The sequence below is a fragment of the Dermochelys coriacea genome, chromosome 9 (assembly GCF_009764565.3).
Source record: "Dermochelys coriacea isolate rDerCor1 chromosome 9, rDerCor1.pri.v4, whole genome shotgun sequence".
Classification (NCBI taxonomy): domain Eukaryota; kingdom Metazoa; phylum Chordata; order Testudines; family Dermochelyidae; genus Dermochelys; species Dermochelys coriacea.
The window spans coordinates 32,594,127-32,612,454 of NC_050076.1; the positions used below are offsets into that span (position 1 = coordinate 32,594,127).

General features: G+C 38.1%; 1 protein-coding gene across 3 annotated transcripts in view; it reads right to left on the bottom strand.

Moving 5' to 3' along the window:
• PLS1 (plastin 1) overlaps nt 1-18,328 on the bottom strand; it is an 88,286-nt gene that overhangs the window by 35,318 nt on the left and 34,640 nt on the right. For all 3 annotated transcript variants that reach the window (XM_038417587.2, XM_043492873.1, XM_043492874.1), the window contains 4 exons: nt 11,215-11,323; nt 7,102-7,265; nt 4,334-4,463; nt 1,417-1,549 (listed from right to left, as the gene is read on the bottom strand). In XM_038417587.2, coding sequence (XP_038273515.1) covers nt 1,417-1,549; nt 4,334-4,463; nt 7,102-7,265; nt 11,215-11,284 — 497 coding nt within the window. In that variant the 5' untranslated portion in view covers nt 11,285-11,323. The remainder of the gene's footprint in view (nt 1-1,416; nt 1,550-4,333; nt 4,464-7,101; nt 7,266-11,214; nt 11,324-18,328) is intronic.

Consider the following 18,328-nt stretch of genomic DNA (forward strand, 5'->3'; position numbering starts at 1 on the left):
CCACACTATCAGAGGCTCGTTCACCTGCGCATCTACCAATGTGATATATGCCATCATGTGCCAGCAATGCCCCTCTGCCATGTACATTGGCCAAACTGGACAGTCTCTACGTAAAAGAATGAATGGACACAAATCAGATGTCAAGAATTATAACATTCAAAAACCAGTTGGAGAACACTTCAATCTCTCTGGTCACTCGATTACAGACCTAAGAGTGGCTATCCTTCAACAAAAAAGCTTCAAAAACAGACTCCAACGAGAGACTGCTGAATTGGAATTAATTTGCAAACTGGATACAATTAACTTAGGCTTGAATAGAGACTGGGAATGGATGAGTCATTACACAAAGTAAAACTATTTCCCCATGTTATTTCTCTCCCCCCCCACCGCCCACTGTTCCTCAGATATTCTTGTTAACTGCTGGAATTAGCCTACCTTGCTTGTCACCATGAAAGGTTTTCCTCCTTCCCCCCCCCCACCGCTGCTGGTGATGGCTTATCTTAAGTGATCACTCTCCTTACAGTGTGTATGATAAACCCATTGTTTCATGTTCTCTGTGTATGTATATAAATCTCCCCTCTGTTTTTTCCACCAAATGCATCCGATGAAGTGAGCTGTAGCTCACGAAAGCTTATGCTCTAATAAATTTGTTAGTCTCTAAGGTGCCACAAGTACTCCTTTTCTTTTTGCGAATACAGACTAACACGGCTGCTACTATGAAATCTAACATGAGTGTAAATCTTACAGCTAACATATTATACTTCTGTAGTGCCTTCCATAGAAGGGTCGCAAAGCCCCTTTCTATTAATTAATAATGAATTAAGCCCTCAGTACTCCTCTGACACAGGCCAATACCAGTTTTACTAATTGGGAAAACTGCAGCAGAGAGAAATTGGAAGACATCCTGCAAATCTGTGTAGCAGAGTCAAGAGTAAAACTCAGATCTTCTGACTGCCAGTTCTGTGATTTAACCATTAGACAATGCTTTCTAATATTAGAAACTGCAGAGATGTCTAATTCATTGTTCATGTGCATGATGGGAGGTACAATGATCTAAGTTGTGAAGAGTCTGATTATTCCTGGTATGTGCATTGATCAAGATATAATTCCATTGGTTTAAAGTGGAAAACTCTCCAGCCAATCAGATTTATAACACACACACACAGTTATGCAAAGCACATCATTTTTAAATAGAAGGACTCTTTTTAAATAGGTTGCACTTAAAATATATATTCACTAAAGAAGGATTTATAGGAAAAAGATTTTCTCCAATCCTATGACTTGTTAGAAGTATTGATTAAGGGTCAAACCCTGGTGTGTTTGAAATCAACAGCAAAACTTTCATTGATTTCAATGTGATCAGGATTTGACCTTCAGAGAACAACTTTCTTATTCTTTCTTTAGTTCTTGACTTACCAAAGGAGGATGCCATCTGCAAGTGACTTAAAAAGACTGGCATCTGATGGATTCATGGGAAGGAGATGCTTACAATCAGGGTCATCTTTAAGAGTTTTATTTACCCAGTGAACAAAAGCAACTTTTTCTTCCTCTGAAAAACAAAAAAAAATTAAAGACTGAGTGATCTAAGAGCCAGGATACCATTAAAATCTATTATTATGGTGGACAAATATTATTGAACTGTCACAATACTACTTGCCAAGCACAGTAATAAGGATAAAAGTATTAAAACTTATTACAGGAGTTCAGTGTCTCTGTGATTATGTTAAAGAGGAGGAGAATTAGTATATTTGAAATATTGCAGAGCTGAGCAGAAAGGACCTTGCTTAAATATGACAATAGACCAGTCTGCCCTCGATTCTGCCTTTCAGAAGCTGGCAGCACTTCTAAGAATTTGGTCTGAATTATTGTGTTATATTTAACCTTAGGAGATTTATGACCTATTCTTGTTTAAAATACCTTAAAAGAGAGACCCTTTTCATATCTAGGGGATGTATACAGAACTCATTACTTGTGTCTAAGAATGCTTATTAAGCTCATAAACAATCAAGCTACAATATCTGTATCTTCACTGGATTTTCAGTTTCCATATAGTGGGTGCCTGCTCCTGAGAGCTGAGCAGATTTTGTCTGAGGCCTTGTCTATACTACGGTAAGTCAAACTAAAGTATGCTACTCCAGCTATGTGAATAACATAGCTGAAGTCAACATAGCTTAGGTCAACTTACTGCGATGTCTACACCACGCTGCGTCGATGGGAGATGCTCTCTCGTTGATGTACTTTATTCCCAATGTTCCGGTGGAGTACCGGAGTCAACTGGAGAGTGCTCTGCAGTCAATTTAGTAGGTCTTCACTAGCCCTTTCTAAATTGACCCCTGCTGCATCTATCCCAGCAGTGTTGATCCCCGGTAAGTGTAGACATGGCCTGAGACAGTTTATGTCCAATGCTGTGGAGAAATATTTAAACAAAGGAGTTGATGCTATAAGAACAGTACATACAGAGTACAGAGTTATCACATACAGAACTCCTGGCCAACACAAATTATTCATGTCCAATATGTAGAATCTTAATTGTGGTTCTAAATATCACAGGGAACTTTAAATTCAAAACTGCCACTTGTTACCTACATTATGTAATTCCAAAAAATAATCTACTGTTTAAAGGCTCAATCCTGGAAGATGCGGCGCATTCTAGCCCTGATCCAGCAGAGCACTTAGGCAGATGCTTAACTTCTCGGGAATAAAGTTAAGCATGCACTTCAGTACTTGGGTGGATCAGGGCTAGTACACTCAGGATCTTGCAAGATTGAGCCCTAAATAGAAACCATCAAACTAGAAACTAGTCAATTTTAAAAAAGAAAGCTAAAAATCCTTTCAGGTACCCTACCAGCCCCTGAATTCCTCTCCCATTTTTTTTTGTGATTTTTTTTTTTACGATCACATTTTCTTATTTTTAAAAATTGTCTCTTTTGCATTTGCTGTGTGAGACACCCACACAAACAAAAAGGAAACAAAACAACAGTAAACCAAAACCCATAGTTATATGCAGAAAATGATAATTATACACATCAGGTAAATAACTGCACAATTAAAGTTCTACACATGCAAATGCCTATTTACATGCACAAATGTTGGGTCTGCATGCAATAATAAATGCATATGCACAAAACAGAGGCCCTTTGAACACTACATCCTAGATGTCTGAAAAGCTCCATTTTACAAAGCCAGGAATGCAATATCCCTAAGAACTGACATTTATCAGGACAAGAGTAATGCATTCAATTGTATTTTTTTCTGAATTACATTTTCATTCCATCATATAAAATGACACCAAAAACCAAATCATTGCTGATGGGGCCCTCCTCTTGCCAGGTAGAAAAGTACAGGTGCCTTGCTATCTGGACAGCTCCAGGACGGCTTGTTCTCTTATATACTCGTACAGTCCTACTTTGACAGTATATTGTCAGTGAGTTATTTGGCACCTCATGATAAATGAAGGCAAAGTGTTGATAAACAGAAGGATATTGACAAATTGCAGGGAGTCCAGAGAAGCACAACAGAAATAATCAGGATGATAACAGGAAAAGACTAAAAACTGAATAAAGTACGTATACACAAAAAACTATTAAGCAGAGGACATAACAGTTTATAAATATCTAGAGAGCATATAATCAAATAGAGAGAGGAATTCTTTACCGTAGGTGAAGAAAGTATAACTAAAAGTATTAGGATGAAATTAAGAAAGAAAATTTAGGTTGAATATTGGGGAAAGCTTCCTAAGGATTAAATTTATAGGCTGTGCAAAAATCTCCCCAAGGGAAGTGGTTGAAGTACCATTGTTTGGTACATTTAGAACTAAACTGAACAAAGCTTTAGAAAAAACATACTGCAGTGAACAACCCTGCATTGGCAAGGAGACAGATTAGATGATCTAACAAGCTTTTCCCATCTCCAACATGTACTGTGCACTTTTTTTTTATTTTTGGTTCTGCACCATTGAAATGAAAATGTGGGTTCCCGTGCATACATCTGAACAGGAGTGTAAAAGAAAAAAAGAAAAAACAGTTCACAGAATAGATTAACAAACCAAACATAAACTTAGTATAAAACATGCTACAGATGGCTTTCTATTTTTAATTCTTTCTTCCTTGTAACCAGAGTTCTCTTTCCACTTTCTGCTCTGGCAAAGAAGTCTGACTTACCTTTGGGAGCAGCACAGAACTGTGACAAGCAAACTGAACAGTATAATCTCTACAAAACAGAGCCCTGGCATCTGCTCTGCAGAGGTTCACTTTCTACTGGTTTGTTTTTGAGAATTTTTTTTCCAATTATGGTTTTTCTTCTTTTTTTCTAGTGCTAAGGACAAGTGTTTTACCTGAATAAGAGTGCTGTGTCCCCTGACTGGAAATTGGTGAAGTTCCTCCAATCGCTGTAATACCCTGTTTTTTGTTTATTGATTTTCGGAATGATTTGCTAATATCTTTACTTTTCAACTCATGAATAACCTGGAATAGGACATAAAAGAAAGAGCAGTTAAATCAATTATCATTACTTTAGGGTGACCATTAACTACTACTTCACCTAACTACTGAAATATTAGTAATTATTTTGACTCTCTTCTTTGATATAGTACAATATAAGGAGGTTATATTATATTATATTTATTTATTATAAGAAGTCTGCTGGTTTTGTGAATAGCTAAGACTCTAGCCTTACTAAACCATGTTTTAATCTCCAAATATTAGATTCACAACCCACAAATCTTTTCACAGATATTTTCATGTTTTGTTTTTTTAAACACTGTTTAAAGGGATGTTTAAATCAAACAAAGATATTTTTGGGAAAAGAGATTTTTAATATTTCCCTACTTAGTTTGTCTTGCTTCTTATACTAGGATGTTATATGTCACTTACAGAGATGCATGTTATTAAGGAGATATCTCTCCATGCACAACAGTCATAAAATACTCACACCAACATTAAAATTATGACTAAACTTTCCACCAAAATAAGGAAATTGTCAGATAAAACTGATACTCTGTCCTGTATTTACCTGCTATGCCTAAGTGTTGTAGGGATGTCAGACTTGGTTGTGAAGTTATGTGCTATGTGGGCTGCAATATTGATACACAATTGTTTATGGTTCAGTTATGAACCTAAGTAAATTAGAATTTCTAGTAGAAATGCCAACATACCCTAGCAAATTATAACAAATTGCTTGTTTTATTCGTATAAACAGCTGCAATACTGTAGATTCAAAGCAAAAATTGCTTGCTTGCAAAAAAATAATCAGTCTGTAGCTATTTGATTCTCACAAATGAAGCACTCCAGCCACTGACCCATGTAAAAAAAGATGGCCCCCCTGCGAATTAAAAATATTTTTAAAAATAAACAGTCCTAAATATGGCACAGTGATTCAGCGCAATAGTATAGGTATCTTGTATCACAAACAGGATTTAAAGGCTGGAATTTATAACGACCCAACTTTGTTTAAAGGAAGGGCTGAATTGACAGTTCTTGAAGGTGAGGGGCACAGACTGCTTCCTCTGAGGAGGCAGAAAAGGGCACTCATCAGAACTAGCTCTGAGTTCTCACACCTTGCCCAAATTAAAGCCAGTAAAGGGGAGAAAGAAAGTTTGAAATATTATCTCTTCTTATGAAAGATCCCAGCAGACATACATAGGGATACTTTATCCAGCACTGAAACAGGAAGAAAAGCTACATTGTTATGTGAGCACAGTGACCTATATGACCAGAAGCAAATAATATTTTATCTAATTGAAACTGCAGAGAGATTTTAGAGTCTAAATGTGATTACAAAAGTTGGAATTTGGCAAGGACACCAAGTTAATGTGCTACTCTTATGAATAGTACCATAGGATCTTAAATGACTTGGAGATCAGGACCACAGTTTTACATCTCCTTTGAAAGACAGCACCTCCAATAATATGGTGCTTCTTTGTACTGGGCTGGAGCATTCTTTGGGGTATGGTTCTTCTTATACTCTATTCCCAAAACTGGAACCCAAAGACCACAATGAGAGCTCGAGAGAACAGGTCATGCAGTGTAAAAATTGTATGCCATTTAAAATATTTATTTATATTCAGTCGTGCTTAGGCACTCCAGCCATTACCAGGACCCCACTGGGCTGCGCATTGCAGAAACATCATACAGAAAGATGGTCCCTGCCCCAAAGAGTTTATAATCTAAATATAAGAAAAGAAATAACAGGTGGCTACAGACAGACAGGGAGCACAAGAAAACAGACAACACTAATCTGCATTATGTAGGCTGTGGCACCAGCATGCCAGCTGCTTCTCTGTTGTTATTTGTTAAAACTTGTTCCTTTACAAAAAGGGTAGATGGAGACAGCAATTTTCCAGCATTATGCTAAAAACAGTTCTTGAATTGGGGGGAAAATAGAGATAAATGATTTTAGTATTCTTACAAAGCTTATTTTGGAGTAGCCAGTTGCTGCATAATAGTCAATCAACTATCATGCTGTCATAATTATCCTCCCATTCACACATCAGTGAAGGTTTATAATTACTATATATGCTGCTCTTGAACTAGTCTCTAGCAATTTAATTTAATTTTGCTACCCGACTCCATCATCTTAGAGATGCTGGGCACTTTGGAGAGTTCTATCTCCTATTAGGCAAGGTAACTGATCCTTCAAAGTTTATACAATACCTTGAATATGTAATATGTTAGAGAAGAACTAACACTGGGATTTTCAAAGGAGCCCAAGGGAAAGAAGCACCCAACGCCCATTGAATTTCATGCTACACACTGTAAATCTCAAAGTGTTGATTTTCTAGTGCCCTGTTGGTAGTTGTGGTCCTTCAGAACACTGAACCCCAATGAGCAGTACTGGAGGAATGACTTTCCTCTACCCTTGAATAAATATTGTGAAACAGTACTTTCCTACCTCCATCCCTGTAGCATAATTAAATTGCATGCCTAGTGCATACTGTACACATGACCTGGTGGTGTTTTCTGTATGGCAAACCTACACTATGTCACAAAATATGCTCTTTAAAATCCAGTTTCATAATTATCTCATACTGCATGTATAGCCTTCTGGTACTAAATTCAAATAATTCTGTCTTAAAGGATAGCCTGAGAGGACTGTCTTACTTACCGATACAAATTCTTCAAAGTCGATTTTCCCATCTTTGTTGCTATCTGTTACTGCTATAATTTTTTCTACAATCTCTCGCACTTTGTAGCCAGGCAAGGGAAGGCTTGCTTCTTTAAAAAGATCTTGAAGCTCATAATCACTGACATACCCACTATTGTCAATATCTGTAAAATGAAAAGATTATTTTTATGTTTTTATTATTTTTTGCTTTAACACAAGTACCAAGCAGCAATCAAGGAACATTTTAGCAAAGTGCTGGTCTAAAATGATCAGAAAGTAAGAAATTAGATTACCATCTAGAAGCACAACATTCCTTTCAGAGAATGTACCATATATTACATATATTAATCACAAAGGAATACACATTGGTTAGATCCTCAGCTCGTGTAAATCACCATATGGCGAAATCAATAGACTACGCTGATTTACACCAGCTGAAGATCTGGTCCATACAGTTTAAGTTGTTATTAGTATTGTGGTAGCACCTAGAGGCCAGGGCCCAATTGTGCTATACACTTCTTAGGCACCTTCTTAAATTTTCAAGGTAAAGACACAGCAAGGTCCAGGGCTGTCCTTAGGCATAGGCAGCATATGCGGCTGCGTAGGACACCCAAAAATTTGGGGCACCCTTGGGTCTTAGTGTCCACCCTCCAGCCTCTTCCTATCCCTGTTCTGACCCGTCCTGCAGGCTCCCACCACAGCTGGCTGCTGCAGCCTGGTCAATCTTCCTCCAGAGGGGATCTAGTACAGCGGTTCTCAAAATGTGATCTGCAGACATTTACCAAACCCAAGGTATATACTGTCAGTTTCTGAATTTACTGACAAAAACAATTGTGCATTACTGTAATATTTACTCAGAACATGTTAGTCTACAGGACCTTAGTTTAAAATTTGCTTTAAAAATATTTCATTAGTGTGTTGCTGAAGATTATAAAATCACATCTCTAAAACATCCTTGCATAGATGCACAATCTGACTATTCATCTTTAGCCTTAAATACTTGGATCTTCAGACATATAGTTTTTAAAATATATCCTTCAAAAAACCACCCTTATCTAAAATACACATGTGAGCCTGGGCTGCTGTTGGGCATAGGGACACCAGTTTAATAATACTGCATAGTGCTCCATAAATCCTAAGGGCGGCCCTGGCAAGGTCACAAACTCTTATTAATAGCAAAAAACTTGGATTTTGACTAGTATAATTTATAGCCTGAGACTATGCCAAAATCCTCAATCAGCTTCCAAATAGAGTGGATGGTCTGTTATTAATTCTCTCCTATCTTACAAGATGTCACTCGCATACAGTAATACCTGTAGTTTATGGCCTAAATTCAGACTTGATGCAAGCAGTTTCAAAGAGGTAGCAACTACTTGCACTAGGTCTGAATTTGGACCTCTGTATTTTGTCTCTTGCCCTATATCTGTTGTTTATTTCTAATAATAGTGGTGAGACTGGCCCCTGAAGAATAAATCCAATCTGGCCTATGTCTATTATATTAAAAATGACCTTGTTTAACCTGTTAGCTAGCTTTGCTGTGAAGGATCTGTACTGCTGCATCCTCTTGTCCTCCTGCTTCCAGTGGACACTATTATGTGTTGGGAGTCCTTTTGAATATGCTATAACAAAGTATTGGCAGATTTTCTATGCAATGAAGGGTCTGACCCGGTTTTACCAGGCATTAAAGTATATTTTATAATTTAAATCAAGCACATTGTTACATAAGCAACATTTATACACTGCTAGTGGCAACACTTTCCTGACATGCAGCAAATTATTTTGCTGTTGGGCATTGTTCCCTCAATGCATTATTTATTCAAAATATCAATTAATAAATATTGCATTGGGTTAAGTCTCATAGGTCCAGAATTCATGCACTAAACTCCATGGAAATAATCTCAATCTTTTTAGTTTACTAAGTGCTAGCTTAGTAGTTTCATTAGTTATCCTGTCAAAATGTTCTTGTACACTAAACTGAATGCAGAGGGGGAACTCCTTTCTCCGCGGCAGCATGAAGGGGGAGCTTGAATAAATCAAGGGGCATGGTTACTGCGCCTGTCGTTAAATGTGTCCACTGGCCAAAATCAATACAAACCAAAAAAGACAACAAAAAATAAAAACTATAAATTTAAAATTGCCATCTGTAATATACTACACAACATAACATACACATGCAAAACTCTTTTTAAAACAACTTTAATATTAAACTGTAAAATCAACTGAATCAATAATTTACAACTAATGCGGGAGACAACACTGACAAGGCAGGGAGGGAAAGTATGAAAACCATGGTGGAAAAAAGGGGGGAAGAGTCAAGGGGGTGACGAAGGAGAAAAGGGTGGGAAGGAGGTCTGGACTGGCCACTTGGTCCTTGTGTGTTCCTCAGTTAACTGTTTCTAAAATTGATGCCCAGATTCCTTCAAACTTATATGGTTGATTCCTGGCCACTAGATTCTGACATATTTGTTGTATTCTGTGGATTGATTTACTTTTCCACCTTTATAAAATCATGTGCTTTGTGATTATGGCTGCTCTCAGAAATCATGGAAGGTGTGCTGATGAGAGGCCCAAATTCATGGGTAAATACCCCAATATGTAATTCTCCAGTGATGTTCGATTGCTAAACCCCCAAATCATGTTCATTTTAGTGTCAACTTTTTTCCACCTTAGTTTCGATTGTGGGTCTGGTTGGCTTACAGTTAGTAGGGAAGGATCTATCTATTATTGGCTCTAGAATCTTAGTTGCCTGCAATTACGGTGAGGATGTGAAAAGAAAAGAAGTACTTGTGGCACCTTAGAGACTAACAAATTTATTTGAGCATTAGCTTTCGTGAGCTACAGCTCACTTCAATGTGAGTAATCCATGAAAAAAGTCTCAGGCTCATCCATGTATATTAGCGAGGGTTATTTCAGATCCATTTACTGTGACTCTGAATATGACATACCTACTCTGAGTATCCAAACTGTGGAATAATATTGAATAGAAAGAACAGAAAACAAAGTAAACAAACTTAAATGTTCACAAAGACATTATGTAACCTTCTAGATGTGGTGTTCTGTCCCATCTAGTGGCACTGAGACCACTTAGAGAGAGTTAAATGAGTCTGTTCTACAGCTTTAGCTAAGAGGCATTTGGCTTTTAGCTCATGCAGTAGAGGCTCATGCACTAAGCTCCAGAGATCCCCGGTTCAATCCCACCCACCGATGAGTGGGGTCTGTCAGCATTACAATTGCAGTATGGAGATGAGGGTCAATTAATATAGGACAAAATAGTACATATGTTTACTCTTAGGCTATGGCTACGCCAGAGAGTTTACAGCAGTGCAGCTGCACCGCTGTAGCAGAGCTAGTGCAGACAGATGCTCTATGCTGACAGGAGAGAGCTCTCCTGTCGACTTAATTACTTCAGTGCCTGTAAGCGGTGATAGCTATGTTGGTGGGAGAAGCAATCTGACCGACATAGCGCTGTCCACATCGGTGCTTAGGTCGGCGTAACTTATGTTGTTCAGAGGGGTGCCTTATTCACACCCCTGAGCAACATAAATTATATTGATCTAAGCTGTACTGGGACCATAGCCTTAGACTTTACCTGCAGAGACCCTGTTAAGCATATGATATTATACTTAGTTATTTATTAACATGACTTACTCGCTACAAAGACAAGATCAAGGATCACAAAGTTCAGGTTACTTAGAAATGTAAATCAGATTTAACTTGGTGCAAGAGAACTAGTTATTAATCCACTAAAACCTGTAACCAAATGAAAAAGGAAATTGTCAGTTGGTTTTAGCCCAAAACCTAATACTAAAATAAAAGTTTTCAAGAGTCTTCTTTAGATCAACTAAAATAGAATTTTATTTGCTTTTAAACATTCACCCATTGTGTTTAAAACCTTAACATTGCAACAAAGTGCTAGTGCTAAAAAATAAATAAATAAATAAAAATAGTGTGAAAATTCTTTCATTTTCATATCTTCTTAGGGGTTATTAGCAACACAAGTGAGGAAACATGGTGTTTTTAAACATACAAGGTTTAACATTACATGATCCACTTAAGATATTGTTTTTAAAGAAACTGTATAGCTTACAACTTTCTTACAACTAGAAAACATACCTATTTTACTGAATGCTTCTCTGAGTTCTTCCAGCTCTTCACGAGAAATTCTGGTTATGCTGTTTTCCATCTTCTGACAGAGACAGCAATTGTCTTTAATTCCTTATGCCTAGCAATAATAAATGGTCAGTGTTATAATAAAGCATCAATTACAAACAGGCACTTACTTAAGTCACTGAACCTTATAAATAGGCATAAGAGGTACTATGTCCTCAAAGTAATCTCTCAGGATTGCCCCTCCTATAGTGCTATGAATAGAACTTTCGAGAATATCAAACATCTAGCACTTTTCTCTATTGTAACAATGACTACGAATTTACAATAGCAACATCTATTTTCACACACCCTGCATTTTCACTCTGCATAGTATAAACATGTAACTATAATCTGCCTGGTTTTGAGCAATTTTTCATTATGAAATAAGCATCTTAAATTTCAGAAATCTCAGGCTACAGTATAATTCATTTCCAACTGCAACTGAATATCAACGTATAACAATGATTGGCACTATGAGCTCAGTCATGCAAGGTGCTGAGCACTCTGACCCTGATCCAACAAGGCACTTAACTTCAATGAGATGTTTCATATCCTGAAAGTTAAGCACATGCATAAGTGCTTTGTTGCAATTAGAGCCAGCATGCTCAGCATTCACAGGATCGAGCCCTATAAAATGACTTTAGGATTAGCTGTGTGAAAACAAATCTTAATTCAGATAACATCCCCCCATATCCATGCATAGGGGACCCTCTGCATTTAGCTCTATCCTTCCTGCATGGAGGAAGGTGGGTGTTGGCCTCTTCCATAACACCATTCTGCTCCTGCTCCAGACCCCATTAAAGATGCTTGGTGTGGTTCACACTGAAGAATAGGGGAAGACGGGGCAGTTGGGGGGAAGGCCCCCTGGAGATTCCCTGGAAAAACAATACAGTCTGAGACTTCATTATTTTCCCTTTCACAACACACAACACATTCAAGGGATAGCTGCAGACATGGGGAGTTCCTGGTAGCCTGGCTCCGACGAAGCTTCCTACCAGGTACCATCGGGTTTGCCATAGATCAGGGCAGCTAAAGAGGGCCTGGCCTTCTGAGGCTCCCTAGGGATTGGATGTGATGCTCTGTACCTCGGGGGAACACCCTACACTCCCATGTTCATCTTTATAAAATTATTATGTGGTATCCAATGCAAAGTTTGTCATGTTGGGTGTCTTCGGAAGGCTCATGATGCACTGAGCATGGTTGTTATAGTGATGTTACAGTAATGTTATAGTAAGGTTATAGGTAATAATTTAATGTATGTAGTTATGAGGCTGAAAATATATCCTCATGGCTTAAAGCAAGCCCAGACAAAAACTCTCTAAGAGCAGAGAGGCAGTTCACAACTCATCAGGGCAGGTATGGGACAAACCCAGCCCAGCCCAACCTCACAGCAACAAAAGAATCTGTTAGACTCTTGAGGGAGTCACCCCCCTTCCTTTGGTCGGTCTGAAACTGTGATGAGGTAATGCTCACCTGACTCTGAAGGGGGGGAAAGCCAAGAGGAAAGAAAGGACATGATAAAAGGGAGAGACATTTGCCATGCTCTCTCTCTCTCTCTTCCACCTACATCTATAGACATCATCACCACCAAGCGACTGAAGCACTGATTAAAGGGGAGAGCCTGGCTGAAGAGCAACCAGCCAGCCTGTGGTGAGAAGCATCTAAGTTTGTAAGGACACTGAAAATGTTAAGATCAGCTTAGAATGCATTTTGCTTTTATTTCATTTGACTAAATCTGACTTGTTATGCTTTCACTTATAATCACTTAAAATCTATCTTTATAGTTAATAAATTTGTTTGTTTATTCTAGTGGAAGCAGTGTATTTGGTTTGAAGTGTGTCAGAGGCTCCCCTTGGGATAACAAGCCTGATAAAGACCATTTTCTTTGTTAAATTGCCAAACTCATATAAGCTTGCAGCACCCAGTGGGCATAACTGGGCACTGCAAGATGAAGGTTCCTAGGGTTGTGTCTGGTACCGGAGATATTGGCGGGTGTCATTTGGTTGCAAGTAGCTGGGAACAGCTTACATGCCAGAGGCTGTGCGTGAACAGGCCAGGAGTGGAGGTTCTCACAGCAGTGTAGAGTAAGGCTGGCTCCCAGAGTCAAGGATTGGAGTGACCTAGCAGATCACCGGTCCAGATAACACCAGAGGGGAACGTCACATTGGGGTGGGCCTCATAGCCAATTCCATGGGAGACGAAACACCATCCTCACAGGGAAGAACTGATAAACTCTGTGAGCATTTCTCCCTGAAAATTCCTCCCATTGAGCCCCCTCCCATAGATTTTAAAATGAAAAGGGATAATTTAGACTCTTGTTCTTAAGGCCACATTTTCAAAGGGACCTCATCCTATTCTCTCAATATGCAAGGCTATATTTGTACCTACAATTGTGCAGCATACAAGCCTCATTTGTGCACACAAATTCAGGCCTTTGGACCACCCATCTTCTTGTTGTTATGCTCTTTACATGCAGCTGTTAGCAGTCCCTACAGCCACAGTACAAAGTTCACAACAGTTCCTGCAGCTAAACATTGAATCTTCACTTTTATTAAAAGAAAAAAAAACAGAAAATGACAGATTTGTATCTTGGTCAAGCTTGTCCAGTACATCAAGGCTGCAATGCACTAAGGGTTGAATCCAGGTTTTATTTAGGTCACTAGCAATCTTCCCATTAATTTCAGTGGGACCAGGATTTGCATCATAATTGTCAAATTCAGAGCTGCTATAACCAATTGCACCTCCATTGCAGGTGCACAAAAACAATGATTAATGTCCTAAACTGTACTCTTTACTCAAAACTGCAATGTGGCCCAATGGATAGGACACTGGACTGAGAGTCAGGAGAGATGGATTCTATGTCCAGATCTGCCACTGAACTGCTCTGTGCTATTGGGCAAATCACTTCACAACTGTATATTTCCATTTCCCCCTCCTGTTTATCTGTCTTATCTATTTAGGCTGTAGGCTCTTCAGGGCAGCAATAGTTTGTTTACAGTGAGTTTTTACAGTGCCTAGCACAATGGGGCCCCTCTCAGTATTACTGTAATATAAATAATAATAAATACAAATCACCTAGTGTAAAGGAATCAGAATTTGGTTTATATAAAACATTCTTGTCAATCTAAAATCCTTCTCACAAAAATAAGTTCTTCTCCTATTCTAACCATTTAAATTTCTTCCCCTTCCTGATTTCTGTTTTCTCATTAAAGAAGCAATCATGAATGAGTTTGCATGTCCAGATTGTGGCTGGTTAACTACAATCACATAAGGGTGAGGGTAGCCAGTAGCAGCAGTTCCATGGGGCATTCTGCCTATTGAGAACAGTCAGATATATTCCTCCTGCTAAGCTGGAGGAATGCATGAAGGAGAGGCCACTGAGACTTTGTCTTCTCTGCCAAATAGGGTGTCTTTTTACTATAGAATAACTGATGTGTTAGCTATGTGGGAGTGGAGACAAGGCACTTCAGTTTTATCACAGATAAACTAGACAAGGTCAACCATGGTCAGCATGGGTATAGTGGTGACCTCACCTAACTACCTCACAATAAACACTACAAGTGCCTTGTCTCCACTAAGGATTTTACAGTGAGATAACTATTGTGAGTTAGTTGTCTCACTGCAACAACACCACCTTTGTGACATCAAAGTCTGATACACCTTACAACAGAATGCAGTATGTTCTCCCCACCCACCAGAAAATGAGAAAAGGAGGTGGTGCCACAGACTCACTCCTGCTGTGTCATAACCCACAGGTCTCAAACCTGTGTCCAGAGGGTCACCAGGCTCCACCTTTCCACCCGATGGCTTACTGGTATTTAGAACCAGGATTCCTTGAAGCCCAGCTCAGATAGAAAGCTCCACCCTGGGGCCCCAATTGGTGGAACATCAGAGCTCCTGATATTCACATTTTACTGGAATTTGAGGTGGGGGCAGGGGGATGTTAAATATATTTTGGAATCTGTTTGAACCTCTTCAGGCCACGTTGTGTTCTCTCTCTTGTTTATTTATTATACTTGTGTTCGGCTTGGCCATGTTTTCCTACTGCTGGCCTGATTTGTCAATATGTTCCTCACACTTATAGCACCTATCAGGAGAAACAAGAGCCAGAACACATATTGGGGGGGGGAAAAAGGATTAGATAGATTCCAATACATATTTTAAAAAATATGAAAAAAATCATATTCAGGGGGCATTTAGGTAGACGGACAATAGAATTTAGCCATCCAACACTGCAATTGTACTATATTGTTATAGAATCTCTAGTGATCATGTCATGGCTCCATCTGAGACTATTTTGGGCTATTTTAACCTATCTATATCTATATGTTATATATTTTTATATGTATTCTTACTATCCCTTTATTTAACAAAAATAATTAACGATAAAAGCTCACCGGTTTTAAATACTTTTTCCTGATGGTAGCTGCAGTGTCTATTTAAACTACTAGGGTTTTTTTGTTTGGTTGCTTCAATAGTTCTAGTGAAGGAGGCTCAAGGCCATATTCTATTCCTGTCTATATACAACTCCCCCACTGATGTCAATGGAATAATGCAATGACTGAGGGTACCTACCATAGGCTCTAAGAAAGAACTTGCTGAGTTAGTGAGGAAGGAACACTCAGCAGGAAGTGTTGGGATGTTGGGAGGGCCAAAAGAAAGAAAGACTGACAGCTCTATACTGCAGATAGCTAGCCATATCTCACATGCCTTAGTCATGTGAGCAATCGTATTGACTTAATCAGTATTGCCAACTCCAAGTATTCAAAAAACATGAGTCAGAGCCCCTCCAAATCATTTCTGTCTTAAAAATAACCATTTATTATCTTTTTTAAATTTAATGATTTTTAATTTCCTTTCTGTTTTTTAATCTTCATAGTTCATGTTTTCAAGCTTTCTCTGAAGCCATGAAAGCTAGAAATTTCCTTAAAAAAAACATGAAAGATGAGATTTTCATGTTATAATCTGACTCTTGAAAGAGCTCCAAACACTGTGAGACATGGTATTAAAACAGTGAGAGCTGGTAACTCTGTGTGACTCCGACCACTTGTGTAAGTAAGCATGCGATATTGCTTGAATAATATGACAATGAGTGGAAAGCATCTGAATGAAATACAAAAACAAAACATTTATCCAGGCACTACCTCCAACACAAGCATATGTTAGCTGATTGTTGGTGGGTGTAAATAAGAGGATTTCTCTTAACTATTTATCTGGATTCAGTATTGTATATAAAGGGTGTGTCTTGTGTGTTCTATGAATGTGATTCTCATTTCAGCAAATATGTCTCCTCTTTTAAAATGAATGTGTTAATTTGTTTTTTTTTACAAGATCAGATAAGAAAGCTAAAGCATTCTTAAAGCCCTGCTTTGGCAATAAACAACCAGATCCTGCTCACTTTACTCAAGAGAGTATTTCCATTGCCTCCACTGGAACTACTTCCCAGAAGTAAAATGGGATTTGGCCCTGTGTGGATGGTGATTTAAGTCTCTTTTCTACCTGTCACTGGATCTCAGTTAAGAACTAGATAAAAAAAGATCCTAGCTGTTTAAATGCTATTCCCCACAACTGCATTTTGCAAAACTCATTTGCAATGTATAAACTCTCTCTCTTTTTCTACACATACATATACACACATATGCAGGCCTTTCAGAATGCTGAGGAAGAGTAGGCTGGTAAGATGCCTGAATTAATAAATACTGTATATAAAACTGACATTAAACTAAACATTGAAAAACTGCAAAATATAGATACATTTAAAAAAATTAACCTTCACATTGAAGTGCCCTGGGAAACTTAACAGTTACTGAAACAGCAATTATGGTCAGGACAGTCATTTCAGGAGCAGGATTAGACTATCAAAGCCAAGATTAAATATTTAGCAAGCCAGATGCAGAGAACTGCAACACCTCTACAACACTACATTAACCAGCGGTCAAAGCTCAATAGAAATAATTGCTCACAAGTTGATATATATGATCATTATTGGCTTCACTCTCTTGTGTTCATAATTTGTGTTCTTTCAGATTAATTGTACCCTCTGATTCCTGATATGTAGGTTACATGAGAACTAAAAATAGAAACCTGTGTCCTTGAATGAAACAGATAAATAAGATCAACACATTTTCTTCCAAGAAGCAGCCTAAAATACCATATTATAGAATTACAGATGACAATGCTGATCAGTGAAATGCCATAATGATTTAACTAAATTTCTGGGGTGCAGAAAATGGCTATTTTTAGCTATCAAAGTACCATTTTTAAAGTGTGCCATGTTCTCCTATTATAAACAGCTCCAGTACTGGCTTCCATTTAAACCAATGAATAACTTATGCCTGCCATAATATGCAGGTTCTTCAGCACCCAAAAGCAGCCTCAAGACTCACAAGGTTCTGTTGCATTAATAGTTGCACTTGCTTATTAACCAGGTTCGATTTCTTCACATGTTTTATGCTTTGTTTCTTTCATTTTGTACTCTTCAAGGCAGTTCTCTCTTTAGTGTTTTAGCACAGATTTGTTATGAATAAAATATTAATGGAAGTTCACTCTTGTGAGAACATCATTTAGAGCCTGACCCAAAAGCCATTAAGTCAATGGAAGTCTTTCAGTTGACTTCAGTTAGATTGGCTCAGCCCCCTTAGTCATTCTGTCCAATTAAATATAGTGCAGGTTGGAGTCCTCTATGTGCATCCTAGAAATAGATCTTACTTTTTACTTTATTACTCTGTAAATTAAGAATCAAGACAGATTTCTGAAAAGTTATGATGCTGGAAATAAACTCTGACTCACTGCAACAGAGAGCTGTTTAAATCTTTAATTTGCTACAGTAACTTCCCCTTATTTTAGTTGATCCAAAAGCTTTTAAGTATTTATTAGGCTAATATTTCATATAAAAAAGATTTCAAGTAACTGATGGCCAAATCAGATAACTTTTGTAGTACTTAAACCCAGTAAAAATACTGGACTTAATTTCAGACATAGGTCCATATCTGAACACCTCTAAGTCTTTTAAAGTTCAGGTCCAGATTCACAGCAGGTTTTTAGCTATTAGAAGCAAAGACAAAACTCTCAATCCCAT